Below are 18,297 nucleotides of genomic sequence, written 5' to 3'. Positions count from 1 at the left end.
AGTATTTTTACTTGAGATCTTAGTGCTGCTTCAATTCTTTAGTAACCCTTACACAACATCCCAGCACACAATACCTTCTGAACATAGACTTGACGAGTCTTATTCCATTATGTCTACAAACATACCAAAGTGTAACAACAAAGAACATAACTCACTCATGGTGATGCTTAAGAGAATGAGGAATGGGAATCTGTAACTTGAGTTGTCGCTATGCGCCTTCCGATTCAGATGAATCCAAATACAGGTCATCGCAAAAGCATGAGTGGACTGCGGTTTGTTAATATCAGGTACAGGAATACACTGAAGAAGGAAACAATCCAGTGATGATGCTGCATGTACTAATACAGAGAAAACCAGTGTAGCCAGTATCCACAATATTCCCACGAAAACTTGAAGGAAGTGTAACTCAAAGCCCATCACTACAGTTAAAGTAATCGATCCAGTCACTCTTCTCATAGTTTGTGGTAATGAAACATCTGTGAGATCACGCAACAAATTGTACTACAGAATTTCTGTTCCCTCCTTTCCCTGGGAGGAAAAAACAGTACACTCAACCTTATCAGTTTGGTGCATCACACATTTTTGTTAACTTACCTCCTGATCCAAAACAGAAGACACTGTAAAAGCAAGCAATGAGGATATCTCACTGACAGAACTGTTGTGGAGGTTTAATAACTTTCTCTAAACTCTCCTCTACCTCAAGAACATTCATTCTAGAGAAACGTACCAAGCATAACTAGGATCTGATGTAAGATTACAGAAAGAATTTTAGGCAGTCATTAATACTAAACAAATTTAAAGTGTCTTGTTCATTTTACTTGCACATGAAAAAGTATCTGATAATGTATTCACAGACGTAACAATGAATCTGTATACTATTCCTTAATAGTATATTCTCAGGGCTCTAACAAACACCTTCTCAAAACCTTAGTCAAACAAAACTTAGGGACAACATGACTTAAGATTTTGGTTGTGCTCATTGTTTTGTAGTTAAAAAAACCCCAAACACTGGACATATGTGGTTACTGAAAAAAACATAGCTGGGAAGTACTGGAAATCTTTCATTTAATTATATGAATCTCCAACTAAGCAGTGCATTGGTGCAATACCAACTGAAGAACAAAGGTATATGGGAACTGTTGAGTCATGGCCTGAACCAACTGATTGACCACCTGAGGCACGGACTGGGCCAGACCTGGGAGGACAGGTGGGAGCCAGGCTCCACACCTCCTAGACCCCATTTAAGGACTGACTACTACTAGGAAAGGATGTCCTTCTAGAGATCTCTTCTTTTTGGAGTTTTCCACTGCTATACTAGATCCTCAGATACAGGTGAGCATTTCTTCCTTGACTGTCCCTGTTTCACCACGATAGTCTTTCCAACTATAACACCTGTAAAGTGTACCACCCTACCCATGCTACTCTTCCAACTGTAAATTTGTTGACTGTACAAATAGTGATATCTATATACAAAGGTGTCATGTTGAATAATAATCAAAGAGAAGACTTACTTCTTTCTCAGGATAAAGGAGGTCAAAAAGCTTCATAACAGGGAGGAAGTCAGCCAGCGCATTCTTCTGGATGCTGCCAGAGATGAATTGCAGCAGCACCCACATCAGATGGTCTCTTCCTTTAATGAGGCCACGGCCTGCCAACTGTCAAAAACACTCAATAACAGACAAATGTTGCAGGTAGGAAAAAGAAAATCTCTGTGAAGATCCAATGAAAGTAAAAGAGGAGGCTAAAATGGCTCGAGTTTTCAGAGGTTATTTGGCATTTTATGGCAGAATATAAGCAGAAATACATGCCAGACTTTCAGAAAGATGATGAAAAGGCAAGTAGTCCCAACACAAAAACACTGTGTGGGCCACAGCAATTAACAGTAACATTTAAAGTGTATTTAGCTCTTCAAGAACACCATTTTGAAAAACAAAAACCAAAAATCAAAAACAAATAAAAAAAGCAACTCAACTATGTGACTTAAACTGTCACACTGCAGCCCTGTAGCCAAAGGCAGTATTGCAAGAGATAGCAGCACGTAGTGGGTTTTATATTAACTCCATTTTAAAAAGTCTCAGAACCCAAACAACTTCAGTTTGCTTCATCTGGACTTGTCTAGACATGCCTGATTTTCATGTATGTAGTTTCAGTTTTAGTTTGGCTGTAACAGCAATTCTTCAATAATGAGTACACAATTTCTAATCTAGCTTGATTTGTTTTTAACTTACATTTGTGTAATTTTGTGGCATAGCACCCATTGCTTCAATAACATTGGTTTACTTCACCGAAGGCTCATTAACAGCCATTATAAGAAAGCAACCTAATTTTAGGGCTACCAAAATAGGCAAAGAAAAATAATGCAGTAAGTGGATATTCACTATATATATGTAATACATTTGGATATTCATGTAACTGTGCAAAGATACATAGCATGTTAGAAATTTTATCCACATATAGCTATAAATTAATTCTACAGCAAGTAGAAAGAACATCTTTTTCATACCATCAGCACCACAACTCTTCCAGAAGAGAACTCAGGATATTGCTGATACACTTTAACCTTTCCTACCCTTTCTTAAGGAAGAATGATACCACCACCTTCAGAATTCAAAAAGGAAAGGGTAAATACTTGAAAGTGCATCACTTTTAACAGTATTACTATGAGGAAGGAGCAATAAACTTCAGATTATAATGCTATTGCCACTGTAATTGGACAAATGATCTTTGATTGGTTAGAAAAACAAGACAGACTCTTGCATCCACTTACAAGGCATGTTTCTTTAGCTCCTCCCAGGTCCAGCAACTAACATATTTCGAACCCAAATATACAATATCCCATATCGGAATAAGCTACAATAGACCAAACTAATCACAGAATCATTTGACTCAGAAGGGTCTTTAAAAGATTAAAAAGATTTAAAAGACATCTAGTCAAGCTCTTCTGTGTGAACAAGGGACAGCTACAGCTAGATCAAGTTGCTCAGACCTGTCCAGCTTGACTTTGAATGCCTCCAGGAAAGAGATCTGCACCACCTCTCTGGATAACTAGCTCCAGCACACTACTCTTACTGCAAAAATCATTCACCATATATCCAGTATAACACAATGTAACTCGAGAATTTGAGTCACTTCTACAGAGCACAACATGAAAGAAAAATGTTACACATAAGGTACTTCTTGAAGAAGTAATAGGATAGTGCTCACTATCCTATTAAAAATCAAAAATGTTTATTTTTTAAATTTAGTATTTTTACTATCTCTCTTACCAGCAGGGATCGATACAAACAATTTACCTTTTGATGGAGTGACAGGACCATATGAGGAAAGCTTGCAAACTGAAAGAGCACAAAGAAAATGAGCTGGCTGGAGAGATGCTGCCACAGAAGCTGACTGGTTCCACCATCGTCAAACTTCTCTTCAGTCTCAGACCGTTCCATGGCATACACCACAAGATCCACCAACTGGTCCTCCAGCACAGGGCAGCGCTGCTTGTGCTGTAAGGCAGAGATCAGATACAGTATTCCAAAAGCCTTGCCATTAACTGCAGAACTTGCACAGTTGCAATTACAGTACAGTATTTTGACAGAAGGCTGGGAAGCATGAAATGAAGTCTGAACTTAAGTTAAGGATAAGCCACTGCGTTAAAGCTGCACTACGTTACAGGTCATAATGTTTTTTACATTTTATCAAGCATTGCATTATTCTGTACTCAGTTCCATGAGACAGATCATCAGTATGCAAAAAAAAAAAACCATCTGGTATTTCTTGTCTCTACTTTCAGTAAGTTTGTGCAGAATATTTATTTTTTTGATCTTACAGAAAACATAATTCATTATTTTAATACACTGCTTTTTGTTGCTTTCTTTTGTTTTCCCCCCTCTTCTTTAAAGAAATTTCAAAGGAGAGATCAACAATACTGCCAAAACCAGAAGAAGCATCCCAACACACAGTACAGGCATTTAATGCCTATTTCTTCTCCTTCTCACTCTCATTTTGAGCTCATCTACAACTAGCAGCAGAATTAACACTCCTAAAAGTAGAAGTCCTACAGACACAGCTGGTGCAATACAGAATCAAAAAGACTTGAAAATTAAGCTAAGTGGTATGTTCTGTGTAATTACTGTTCTGTGCACAATGTGTATCACAGCACTGAACTCTTTACATGCTGGATTTTGATTGCTACTATCTCCACAGAGAGCTGTGCAAAACGCATACATCATTTTAAATAACACACCTCCTCCAAAGATCTTCAGCAATAATCAAGTAAGAAACACACTACATATATTCAGGTCCATATGTTACTACAGATGTGTATATACCAGGAACACCACCAGTAGTCTGAAACTCAGACCATAAATCTTACATGTGAAGACCATCAACTTTAATATCAAGGACAACAACTTTTTATTACCCTGTATGTGAACAGTGTTATTACTAAGGACAAAAAGCAGTGTGGAATGTAACTTATTCCAGTTAAATTCATGATGCTAGCATGATGGGAATAATGTAACTTCCGTTTGTTTCATTATGATCTCTTCAGGAATGGTCCCATTTTTCTTCCATTTTCAAAATTTTTACATCTAACACCTGTAACATAATGCAGCCTTAAAGAAAACATTACTACTTTAAATGATACCAAAGAAAAGGAACCAAGCTGCTCAAACACTAATCATGAAAATGCAGTTTGCCTTACTAGAGGCCATAAGGCATACGTAAAAACAGTTTAAGAAGATTATCCAAATACTCAAAATATTTTAGGGATGCCTTAGATGAATTCTTTGACTTTCTAGCCAGGCAGCCTAAAAACCTTTTAATTAATAAAGTAAGAAATAACAAAAGGAAAGAGAGATGCTGAAAGGGGATGCTTGTTCTAACATTCATCAATGGTAATCTTTTCCCATAAAAACAAAGAGATTCTTCTTAATAAAACATAATATGCAAAAATTGGAAAAATTGACAAAATATAATGAACAGCATCCCCTGTTGCATGCTCTTCACCAGCCCCAAACTGCAGAAAGCTACAATTCTAGCTGTGTTTTCTTGAAGCATGCTTAACACAAACCTCTAACTATAACAGAAAGCATCAGTTACTGTTTCACCTTCTCTTCCAGTACACAATGCCATTATCACAGATCAACCACACTACAGGTTTACAGAGAGCAATATTAACACTCCAAATGAGAATAATTCGATTTCATTGTTTTGGGTTTTTTGGTTTTTTTTTCCATTATCCCATCGTCCCCACTCCCCCAGAGCAACTACTTATGAAGCAGAGCAGGGTGCAACAGACAAGACTACAGACTAGTTTATAATCTGGCATGCAAAACTACTACGTACAGGGCTTGAAATTTAATAGTTTGCTAAGCACTGGGTTAATGTCCACAGGCCTAATCATGTTAGGCTATATTAAATTAGGATCAAGTTATTCAAAGAATACAACAGGAAAATATTACTGTTAAAAAGAAAGCCAGAATTTCCAGTAGGAATTTTTACTATTCTTAATAATCCTAAGACTGGGAAAAAGTTCATCAGTGGGAAGAAATAATTAAATTCATCTTTTTATTCTGAAATTCATCATTTCATTGTTTTACAGTAGCCTATGAAAGACAAAGCAAAATTTCACATTCCATCTTGTTTAACTAGCTTTCTGGCATTTTTTGCATATTTTCATTGAAGATATTCAGCACAAATTTTGTACCTATAGTTTTTGGATTACTCAAAATAAAATACTGCACTTGCAAGTGTGTAAGCAGGATTGGGGTCTTGTCTTGTTTTATTCAGCACTCATAACTGAAATACAGCACCTCAATATGCATTGAGACTCTGAGGGCTGATTTTCCTCAAAAATAAACAGGAATTTGTGGTTTGAAATGCCTAAAGAGAGACTAATTTTGTATATGAATATACTTTATATATGTGGAAAAAATGCAACATTCAAAAACCACTTTGGTTTTTCTTTTTTTCAAAAAAGAAAATATTTTAATTTTGTTACATAAACACATTCTCCATTTTGCTCTGGAAATAATCTGTAAATGACTGACAAATACATAACAGCACTGAAAACACTACTAAATCATACAGAAATACAAGGGAAAAAGAAGTTCTACTGTGACAATCTGATACTAAAACTTTCTGAGACCAGCCCTCCAATGTACAACTGGTAGCCTTCTGAAGTACATCAAATCTTCAATTGCTTTTTTTTTTTTAAAAAAAAAAAAAAAAAAAAAAAAAAAAAGACTGCCCTCAAGGTAAAGTATTCTAAGAATTCAGTGAGGCTACCTGCAGATTATTATCATTTTAAGTGATTTTAAGAAACAACATTTTATATTTTTGAGCTATACAGCTAAATTCAAGAATGGATTCAGGAGGCCAGTCTCAGAAACTTGTTGAGAAAGGGTTGTCTCCATATATAAATCCAGCTCAAAGTTTTCACATAGAATGACACTACAGTCCGATCTCACTTCCATTTTCCAAAGTTATACGCTACCAAGACTCAAATCTAGCCTTTTATGTTGCTTATATTATATCAGATTCTATTTCTGCTAAGACTATTGGGCATTCTAAAGTTTTCCTCATTGAATCTTACTCATTTTCTAATGAGAAAAATGCACTCAAGTGTTCTTAAAACACAGACAACCAAAAATGCATCCAAAACAGTAATCACAGCCTAAGTATTTTGCCAAGCTAACGCTGGTAATATCAGAAAGCAGGCCTCCAAGATCAATACACAGTATATTAAAAAGGGAAAGGAAAGTCAGGTTTTGCATTACATCATTCCTTTCGCTTGATGTTTTAATTCTACTGCCACAATGCATGGACAGGCATTAAATAAGTGTCTTTCTCAAACTGTTCTGGTTGTAGTTAGGAAAGACTGCAGCTATACTTTCACCTGGGCAGAGTATGGTACAGGTAATTTCATAAACTCATACAGATCACTACTGATGATTTACAGAATCACTAATATTACAGCTCCCAATTAAATGTTTGTATAACATTACAGAAATAAGACATGAAAAATTGTCTGTTTTAAAATTTTCCTCAACCCAAAGAAATCGAAGTTTAATGTAAACTTGGAGTCAACTTCACTGTTAAGAGGCAATGCCATCCAGACTAATCATGCAAGAAAAAGAGCTTTTTTTTTTTAAAGCAAAATTGTATGCATATAGAAGGCCAAAATGTAAATCAAAATGTTCCAAACTAGTTTCATGACTGTTTTAAGACATTACTGAAACATGATTTCAATATGCAACTGTTTCAAGGACTCCTTTAAATAGGATCTCCAAGTTTAATCTTAATTTGGCATCAGTGTATTAACATACTATTAACTGTTAAGCATTTTCCAAACAAAAAAAATAACAATTAAAAAAAACCCAACAGACTGTGGCATATCTCAACAAAATTATTTTAAAAATAAATTTAAAAGAAGGCAGCATTACTCCAGCCAACAACTAATACAGAAGTGATATGATAGAACCATGCTTCTTACAAGCCATTTCACAGAGGTATACAAAGGAAAATACAACCCCACTCAAAAGTATGCACTAGCAAAAAAAAAACAAAACCAAAAAAAACTAAACTAAACAAACAAAAAAACCACCCCCACACTCCAAGAAAAGGAATATTCTGAAGTTGGCATTACTGTAGCTGGACTTAAACCCACATAATGGATAAAGATACATGAAAAGCTCATAAAAATCCCACAACAAACCTTCAATTTCTGAAAGGAACATATGAATCCAAAAACATATCAAATTTTACCTTCATGTTTTTCTCTGCAAGGTTAGCAGGACAGCTGGGTTTGTATTTTCTACACAACACAGAGACGGTTCAAGTGAACACTTTTCTAATATATATCTGCTTAGTTAGGACTGAACCAGAGAACTTCATCGTTCATCTTCAACAATATTCAAGAACTAGGGCAAATTTCTGATTTGCTGAACCATACCTAGATTGTGATGCCAAAAGATTCAAATGAAGGCTCCAATCCTGCAAATGGATCTGTGTGAATAGTTGATAGGGTATACAAGCAGCTTCATATAAGTAAAAAGGAATGCCTGATTATCACTTCGAGGTGTTTCTGTACTTGTTTTTGAAACAAACTTGGTGCTATTTGCAATGCTAAGCATCTTATTATTGTGACAATCAATGTATACAGATTAGTTCCATTCTAACAATAAAATACATAATTATCAGCCATTTTACAGAAAACACCAATGCAGTTACATGACTTTAAAAGCACATTTTTTTGGTCAAAGGCTACATTAACAAATCCAACTATAAAGTCAATTTGTACCTGGAAGTGATTACAACTATTGCTTTAAACAACATAAATGTTTAAGTAGAACATTTAACATTTCCTGTTCTATACCACTACACTACCCTATGCTGAATTTCTATTCTGACTCATAAATTTCCATTTCAGCAGCCTAACACCCCTATGATGGTGTAGTTGTAGCAGCACAGCTAGCTATAGTTCATGTTCTGTCAGCATTTCCTTTATAAGCTACATTCTTCAAGTTTGTTCCTTGGCCATAAAATTTCATGCTAGATTGAAACTTTGTGTAGAAGCTCCTACGCTAGAAAGCAAATTTTAAGAAAACTTCAATATATTTCATTACTTCAATCGAATTTCCTTTAATTATTTTTAGAGAACAGCAAAGTAGAAATCAAAAAAACAGCATTTTTAACATTGACAGTTTTTGACTGTAAGGCACAGATAGCTTAGAAAAATAAAATGGGTTCAAGAAATACTTTTGTATAGGTCTTGTATAATTTACCAACTACAAGATACAGAGGAAAAGTCTGATTTATTACTAAATGTAGACACAGAAATAGACACAGAATACAAGTAGTACTCATCTGATCACTAAACCTAGCAGCTCATTACTGAAGTCCAACAGTTCAGCTGCTTTAGGAGTCTCAAATACAGAAGATTGATGTACGCAGCACACCGTCTAGGAAGGTGCAGGTATGCGCACGTTCAAACCCATTATCTCAATCCAGAAAGAGCACTGGAGCATTCGCGTATTTCACTTAAAATGGGAAATGCATACACAAGGTTTCAGGATCATGTAAATTTCATAGTCAGGTGACAAATCTGAAAAAAGTTTCTTAAATGGAAACACTGACACAACCTTCACTATAGTATTGCAAACAGCAACGCTATTTTATAAATCTTAAAAAGATTCTTTTTTCTTTTTTTTTCTTTTTTTTTTTTTTTTGAGTAGGAGTGGAATTGTAGCAAAGGATCAACTGAAAATACAGTACCTATACTTAAATTTCAAACAAAGTCTGCTTGTTTGACTTTTTTAGGCTTGTCGTTATTCTTTTTTTTGTTTGCTTTTAAAGAATAAAACAGAAACCAAAGAAAACATAAGTAGGCAAATTTTAAAAGGAAATACTTCTCTCAGCACTTTCTTTTACCTAGTTTGGAGGATATCATAATTACCTGTTGGGAGGTTTGTTACAGAGGGTTCCTAATAAAAAAAATCCACTAGTAAAGCCTTTCCTTATTAAAATTTTTAGGGTTTTTTTTTTTTTCTTTTTTGGTTTGTTTGTTTTTAATAACGATTGTATTTACAGGTTTAAAATTTTACTGTCAGGTGCAGTGGCTGTTTTTCCACTTGCACAAGGAAAGATATTGAACTATGAATCTCTACTCATCTGAAAATTCCAGCAGTAAAAGTTCTTGTGACTGGTAAAGGAAATGGTAGAAGTTCATTCCAATCAAAATCTTTGCATCAAAGGATCACTCACTGTCAATTTCACGCTACATCTCTCAAATATCAAGAGATATGTATTGAGAATTTGCCCTTGGCTAGTGGTCCTGCCAATTTCAAGCCCTGACTGTACATGTATTCTCTAACTGGAATCAGTGGCTACAAAGCGGCCAGCGTATCGTTAGTCACAATACAACAGTAAGGTTGTGAACATACCTGAGCAATGTTCAAGGTCTAGAGCATTGGAGGATGGGCAGGACAAGACAGGACAGAACAAAAATAAAGGAAGAAAAAAAGAAAAGACAAAACAGTGACTATGAGGCCAGCCTCAAGGATCCCCAAGTCAGACTAAGCCCTCCCAGTTCTAAGATATAAAAAGAAAAACAAAACAAAACAAAACACAGATTTCCATTTCTCTAGTACTGTAACACGCCAATATAACAAAATACAATATTTTGAAAACTGATGGGAACGATAACCATTTTTTCTTTTTGAGCTAGCAGTCTTCTACTGTCTGTCAAAGGTGTACTTGAGGCTGGCCTTATAGGAAAAAAAAGCAATGCAAAAAAAAAATCATATTTTAAATCTCTATTTTTCAATTTAACATTCGTAAAGCAATATACAAATGATAGGAACAACAGTGTCCAATTAACCTAATATGATCTCATCAAAAACTAAAAAATAAAAATAAAAAAACTAAAAAAATAAAAATAAAATCACTCTCTGGACCTAAACTGTTTTGCTTAGTTAGCTATAGCAAAGAAAAGAGAAAAAGAATAGTGCAGATTCTATGCAGAATTAAATCACATGTTACAGCACAGTACAGTACCTGCTTGTTCAGACCTAGCATATTGCAGACCATATCCCTTGAATACGGCTGTTCCAGCACATATCTCAACAAAGCAGTCTGTGGCTCAAACAGATCCTTCAAAAAAAAGAAAAAAAAAAAGCAAACACACACAAACATATATTGCCTCAAGACTATTATTAACATTATCTCATTTGACTGAATTAAGCAACACAGCAGCGAGCATTTTACCCACACAGATTTATCAGTGCAAGTCTTTTTTCTGATACCCAAAAGAAAGGAGGAAGTAACCACTATTCCTCAGAGCTGGGGTTATGGGGGTCAAATAGAAAGACATTCTTTAACTAACAGCGTGCATTCTGAAAACAGGCTTGAGATGCTGCAGTCTCAGTTCTCCCAGTATGCCACTGTTTCACACTCCAGACTTTTAAGTTTTCTAAGCTAACTTACATTTTAATTGTAAAATAATCTTTCCTATGGAAAAACAAAGAGTACAGAAAAGAAGAAACTATTTTCCCCATCTCCTCATTGCTAAACTAACTTTCATTCAACTCCCTACTCTTGCTTACACCCACATGCATACACTGACAAAGAACGTCAAATGTCTTTCTTCAGCATCCTGTGCAGCGATTACACCACATGCTACTTTGAAGGTAACCCACATAAAGGTTAAAATACATATCACAGCAAAAACATCTATAACTAACTGCAACATTAGCTTGGTTTTAACAGTAGAGTATCCACCACTGAACTTTTTCTCCTTGTGATATAAAACCTTCATATTTCTTGAATATTATATGTTTTAGAAGATTAGTAAAGCATACCTTATCATATGGTAAGAGACCTTTCAAAGGAAAACGAAGAGTTGTAGGATCCAGTTTCCACGAGTTACACATAGCACCTGAGTTATTTACCACAGGAAGAAGACTACAGCGACCTATATGCAATGAAACATTATGAATTCTAAAATAATGAAGTTCGTCTACTGTTAATCATTCTGATGCAAAAACTGGCCTCGGCCACTTTTACGCTCTCCTTAAACTTCTACGTTTAAGTCCTTTTAGCATGGCATTGTTTGAGGTTGATTATTCTTTCAATTGGAAGTTCAACTTTTCAGCTAATAGAATATCTAAGGAATTAAATCCCCATCTATTCAGATGGAGTACACAGAAAATAAAAAGCATTTGCAATAATTAACACTAACTCCCATGGGAAAAAAAATTATAGCAATTCATATTGTGTGGCAAACCATAAACACAAGCAAAATAAAAACTTATTCCATAAGGTGTCACAGTGTTATTCTACTCTGAGAGAAGCAACTTCTGTGCCCAAAGAGCTTCCAGTTCACTCAAAAACCGCTCTAATGCCACTGTTTGGACTAGGGATCAAGTTTTGGTTAACTAACCCTTTCCGCCAAAATTGCATTACTAACGTAAATATACAATCTATTATTTCCATTTTCCTTCTTTCATCCCCTAAAATGATGCAGGCAAGTATCTGCATGAGATGAACTTAGTCAATTCTAAGTGTCCATGTCCAGTTACAGACAGTGGAGATCTAGCCAACTAAGTCAGCGGAGTCCAGTGTGATTCAGACTGCACACCAACAAGTTTTTTTGTATGTAAATTTAGACAAGACAGTCTAGACAAGACACCTAGGATTTATTTCAGTTGCTTAAACAGAAGTATCTGAACTGGACTCCTTGTGCACCTAAGTACTAGGTGCCTCAACTTTGACCTAAATTGCACTGTCAGTTCAAGTTCTGTGGCTTCTGTTATCCAAACTGACCATACTATTGTCACATAAAATAAGTATAAATATTTCTATCTTCCCTTCAACCTTTTTTTTTTTTTTTAAATAAGTAGAATAACTACATGCTTTGGAAACAAAATGGTTGGGGACAATATAGATGATTTCACATCTTTAATCTTTGAATCTCATTGAATAAGTTTGGAATAGAACTTCTTGAAGCTATGAAATAATGCAGCTGTCATTTCAAGTAAATAGAAGGTATTTTATTTTTTTCGAAGAAAACAGCAAGATGCATCACAATTAAAACAGCCAAACTTTACTCTGCCTATTTCTAGCAATGAATTAAGGTGAGCTTTTCTTTCATGGAAGAGAAAAGGTAATAATCAACTAGAAAAGAAATGTTTACACATCCCTATTTGTCTGTAAGAATAGGGAGGAGGCTGAGAGCTACAGGTGCTCCATTGGAAACTGAAATAAGAAAATATTCTATGGCTAACATACCAGTGAACCTACAGTAGCTCAAAATCCTTACACATAGAAAAGTTATGATTTTCCTACAGTCTGTTCTATTTAGAAATTAATTGGCTGTCTACGTAACAAAAGTATACTTTCACTATCAACTCATAGTCAAAATACAAAAAACTGAAGAGAAGGGACCCGTAAAACAAACTGACAAAAGGAAGTACACTACATGAAACAAATACAACAGAATTTTGTCATATGAAATGAAATAGTTAACTTGTTTTGAAGTGTTCCCTTACCACAAATGGAATTTATTCTTGCTGTAGGTCTGAAGGTATCCACAAAATCCGATACTAAATTACCTAGTAACTGGGTGAGAAGAGGAACAAAATTAGGTTAAGAGTTTAAGTTGCATATACTGATAAGGAATACTTACGACAAAAATGTTTATACGTTTTATTAAGATAAGTAGAAATCTACTAAAACAACAAGAGATTTTTAAATCTTCTTATGTTTGATTAAAACAAAAAAAAAAAAGATTTAGAGTTTTGCTCTATGAAAACCAATTGCTTGATTTTAGATCTCATCATTACCCAGTGTGGAAGTTTTCCTTCAGGATATAGTTTTCTGATTTCAGTAACTGCAAAGTAGGCAGGTAACAAACATGCATTTCTTTCTAAAATGTAGGCTACCACCTGCAAGTAGAAAAATATATCAGTGTAAAAAGCCTATAAATAAGACAAACAAAGATGCAGTCTATACACTAGCCTGAGGTAACCCATGAAAATATGTATTGGTAAGAATTAATACATTTATTCTTAAGTTGTACTCTGATACTATGCTAGATTAAAATTTTTTAATTGTACTAGCATAAGCTAGCTTTGTTTAAACCCAAGTAAATCTATGCCTTTACACCTGCCTACGTAACACTGAAAACAACTAGTACTTTCACTCACTAAGGAAAAAGAAGGAAGGTAATCTTAGTATCTTCTCTCATTCAGCTTACCTCAGTAAGTCAAACATGAGATCTGACTCTTCCTTACCTACAGCATCCCCAAAAAGCTCCTTGAATGAGTTATGAAACACAATTACAGAAACAATTAGAGCACAAAAACCATGTCTTTGCTGGTGATCTATACCAACTCTCAAAGAAAGCCACCCTGGGTATTGAATACTGATGAGTGGCAAAAGAATGAGGCCAAAAGAATGTGTCTCCCTTCATAGTGGTATATAAAATTCAGATAACTACCTCTCTTGCTGCTAAAAGCTGTTGCACAACAGCTGAGCTCACAGTGTTTGGAATTGTTAAGATTTTCTCTAGGATCACTTTCAACAGATCGCGTACACCCTAGAAGAAAGCAGAAAACATTAATATTCCTTGATATTCTTTATTTCTGGCAGAAAGATTACACAATCAATGTGGTCAGACAGCATTTTCAGCAAAATCAGTTGTTTTTTTGCTTTTTTTTTTTTGTTTTTTTACTAAGTGTTAGAAGGCACACTGCTAGTGAGAATGTGAATGTTCATGACATTAAACTCCTTCTGGAATTTCACAACTTCAGCATACTCCAGATGAGAATAATAAATGTTACAATTCTTATGAGCATCCAGAGAATCAATGAGCTTATGTAGATTGCCTTTAGGTCTTTAGATCAATCCTGTGAATTATGGTTTTTGCTCTAACAAGCCTACTATCACTGGTGAGGTGGTACTTTGCAAGAGATACTTGGGTCTTCTACCACTTGTGTTGGATTTGTGCCTTGCTAAAGACTCAGCTTTCAGGACCCTCTTCATACATAGCAACAAGAGGAAGAGGAGATGCAAAAACTTTGGTTTTACTGTTTGACAGTAATACATTTATATGCGTACCACTTAAGCAACTGCCTTAGGGTTACTTAGTTTGTAAATAATAAAGATATGGAAAGTGACAGCGTACTAAAAAAGAAAAGGAGAGAAGGAAGAGTCGAATACCTGTACAAAATTACCTATTAAGATAAAATTTATTTATGAAAAAGCATTAAATCTGGTCTCCCTGAACTTTTTTTTTTTTTTTTTCATTTCATCAACCAAGCAAACAAAGTCATAAAAACAAACCCAGAAAATAATATATCTTCTCATAAAAAAAGAAACATAGGGAAGATACCTTGTAGTCTACACCTCCAATGATCTTCCGGATCAATTTAAATGTCAGTGCCCACAACTGTGTTCTTTCCCATTCAAGTGTATCAGAGTTTATCAGAGACTCACAAACCATCCTATCAGAGGACAACACAAGAATAAATTGCAGATAATAAGCATGATAAGCTCTCCAGCAATACTTCAAAAATAATCTCACAGAACACCCTCCAACACTGCAACTTCCATGTATTGAACTCACTGCATCTTAGCTTACCTGGGTGGTAAAAGTCCACTTTCAACTGCCATTGCTAAACAGTCATAAAGAAAAGAAATTCTTTTAGGACTGTGCTGACTATGAATGAATCTTACAATCCACTGGACACACTGCTCATGGGATTCCTGAAAAAGCAGCAGAGGGGAGAAATAGTGCATTTACAATAGTAAGACAAATAATAAAATTCATATAAAAGTCCCATTATGAAGAAATGAAACCGACAGGAGATAAGAACACGATTTAACAAGCTAGAAGTCCAGTTGTCTAACATCCGGTTCTCCTTACAAGTCATTTGATATAATACTGGAAACATTTTCCACTGAAGACATACTTTTCTATAGTCATTTTTTCTTTCTTTAAATGTGAATTAGCAAAGAATAGGTTAAAATACAATTGCTTTACATTATTCTTCAGAGTTACAATCAAATTCACTGAAAATGAAGATGACTGCATTTCAGAAAGAAAACCTATCTAACTTTTAGAAGGTAATTTTTGAACTTTCTTTCTTCCTACTTACTCACTTCCACAAAAAACTTGTAACAAACAACTTCTTCCTTACTGTTACACTTCCAGTTGGTTATCTTTATTAGAAATGTACACTACCTTTTCCTAAAAAAAAACTATATAGTGTCCTTAAGGTCAAAACTAATAATTTTCTTGTAAATATTCTTTACTATGCTGTATCTGAAATCAGATTCTGATGACTCGAATGACTAGAAACAGACCTTTTACCTGAAATATTTGCCTATTACTACTTAAGGTTTTACTATACCCCCATCTTCCCCTCCACTGCTCCCCAAAAGTATATTGAAGAAACAAATGAAATCTTAACCTGGGAAAGACTGCTCCAGAACTGCCTAAAAGCACTCAGGCAGCTGACCAGTTTCGTTCTCTCATCTTCTGGAGTGTCCATAAACATACTAATTCAAATAAGAAAATTGGTTATTAGCACTACACCAAAGAAAGAGCACAAATAGAAAAACACACACAGAAAGTCACAAAAATAAACATCTACACTCACCCAGGAAAAGCCTCTTCTATTACCTCAGTTTTCTGCAAGAGAAAAACCCAGAGTGAGTTACTGTGAAGAGGCTCTCTATGAATGTCTCACTATCAGGACACAACAATACTGAAGAAAAAAAATTCTACTGTTTCAGGACTGTGTCAGAAACAGACGCATTTCTTCTGTTATGCTAGAGTCTCAACATTGAGGTTGCTTGCTCTGAGGATTCAGACTGAGGCTCCTCTCTTCCCTTTCCCATAAGCACCTAGTGATTATTTTATGTCCCAAGGTTGGAAAAATTGTTCAATTCTGTAACTATAGCTCTTCCTTCACACTTAGAAATTAAGTTTCTACAGCATTATCCTAACACACAGGCAAAATTCTTTAAAATAGTACCCTTTTGCTTTCTATTGAAATTTTGTATCACACTCAGATGTGATTGGTAACCACTACGTGTTTTCATTATTACACGGAAGAAATAAAGAATGTGTGAAAAACAAAGGCATTTTGGTGATCCTTTCCAAATTTCAAGGCCTGGAAACACCTCAAGAGAATGTGATATTCATCCACTGTGCACGGAAACTTAAGTTTCACTGCCATCCATTCAGTCAGTAATAGAAGCAGTGAATGTGACAACTTGATATTTTCTCATCTGCAAATGCAAGGAAAGCTGAAGAGTTTGTTGTTGTCCCCTAACAACTCCAGGCAAAAAAAAAAAAATACTACTAAAAAAAAAAAAAAAAAAAAAAAAAAGGCAGTGAGCACACAATCAAATCTTGTTGTTAAACATGTGAAAACAGAACATGAATGGCGACGTCAAGAACAAAACAAACAAATCATCAAGAGTGAACAAAAAGCACTCTTTCATTTAAAGAAAAAGTATACCCTTTTGCATTTGCATTTTATAATGCACAGAGAAAAATTCAGTGTTCCAACTCCTGAAAACCACCATTTTCACATCAGTTGGGGAAGGACTTCTTATAAGCGCAGACAGAAACGGGACAAGGGGAAATGGCTTTAAACTGGAAGAGGGTAGATTTAGACAAGATATTACGGATAAATTCTTTACTGTGAGTGTGGTGAGACACTGGAACAGAGGCTGTGGAAGCCCTCCTCCCTGAAAGCATTCAAGGCCAGGCTGGATGGGGCTTTGAGCAACCTGGTCTAGAAGGAGGTGTCCCTGCCTACAGCAGGGGGATGGAATAGATGATCTTAAAGGTCCCTTCCAACCCAAACCATTCCATGATTCTGCGATTTTCAGTTGCATTGCTCTAGCAGACATATGTATCCTTTCCAAGACCAGATACTGCCGGTTCTACCTGTCATCAATCAAGCTCCTGTTCAGGACATCTTCAGCCAATGCCACCCCAGTATTTCTGGCCACAGCACTCACTAAGATCCACGAACTACCCAAATCTACTAAGAAATTGCCAATGGGGTTGCCTCGCTAATTAAATAACTCCTGGCTCTGCTCCTCTTCTTCTCCTTCTAAGTTCATCTTCCTCCCCTTCCGCAGCTCAGATGGCTTCTTCCTCCTCGCAAGCTGCCCCTACTTCATGCCCAGCTCCATTCCGCACAGCCTCAAGCCCCTTACAGAACCGCGCAGAGGAGGAATTGCGGCTCTAAGGAATCATTTCCGCACCGCACTCCGGGGCTCCGCCGATCGCCGCACACGACCCGAAAGCGCAGGTCCCGCTGCGGGATGCCGGCCGAGCAGCCCAGAAAGGCCGCGACGCATCCGGGACACACTCACCACCACCTCTTCGAAGATGCTCTGCAGCTGCGTTTCCATGGGCACCATAGACATCGCCATTGTCCCACCGGTCTGCCCTCCGTTAGATGGACACGGAGGCGCAGGGCGCCCCCTCCAGCCGGAAGTTCCCTCCCTCCGGCTGTCACGGAGTTCCGGCGGAGCGGGGCGGGCGCAGCGCCTGCGCGCAGTGCATTGGGTGGCTGCCTGTCGCTGCGTGTCCCTGCTGACTTTGAGGTTCTGCGCTGCATCTGCGCTGCATCCCTGCACGGAAACTGCTGTTAATTCTGTCAGAGCAACGTGTTGGAGCGTTTCTGTGCACTGTGGGCAGACTGGCTGGTCTTTTACCAAGTGGTAGCACTTGGGAGGGTAACCTGCTGCAATTCTCTGTCAAACTCAAAATCCATTCCC

At 36.3% G+C, this 18,297-nt stretch overlaps 1 protein-coding gene across 1 annotated transcript in view; it reads right to left on the bottom strand.

The window, feature by feature from the left end:
• MED23 (mediator complex subunit 23) overlaps positions 1-17,949 on the bottom strand; it is a gene marked incomplete at both ends in the record, with an annotated part of 30,926 nt that extends 12,977 nt beyond the window's left edge. Inside the window, 15 exon segments of the mRNA XM_079550347.1 lie at positions 156-201; positions 204-300; positions 1,512-1,655; positions 3,294-3,494; positions 9,936-9,953; positions 10,549-10,644; positions 11,352-11,464; positions 13,041-13,110; positions 13,335-13,436; positions 13,991-14,089; positions 14,885-14,996; positions 15,134-15,258; positions 15,966-16,053; positions 16,155-16,186; positions 17,890-17,949. Coding sequence (XP_079406473.1) covers positions 156-201; positions 204-300; positions 1,512-1,655; positions 3,294-3,494; positions 9,936-9,953; positions 10,549-10,644; positions 11,352-11,464; positions 13,041-13,110; positions 13,335-13,436; positions 13,991-14,089; positions 14,885-14,996; positions 15,134-15,258; positions 15,966-16,053; positions 16,155-16,186; positions 17,890-17,949 — 1,403 coding nt within the window.
• Between the last annotated feature and the right edge of the window lie 348 nt (positions 17,950-18,297).

Source organism: Tetrao urogallus (genome assembly GCF_951394365.1).
Source record: "Tetrao urogallus genome assembly, chromosome: 2".
Taxonomy (NCBI): domain Eukaryota; kingdom Metazoa; phylum Chordata; class Aves; order Galliformes; family Phasianidae; genus Tetrao; species Tetrao urogallus.
This window is presented reverse-complemented; position numbering and strand designations above follow the sequence as displayed.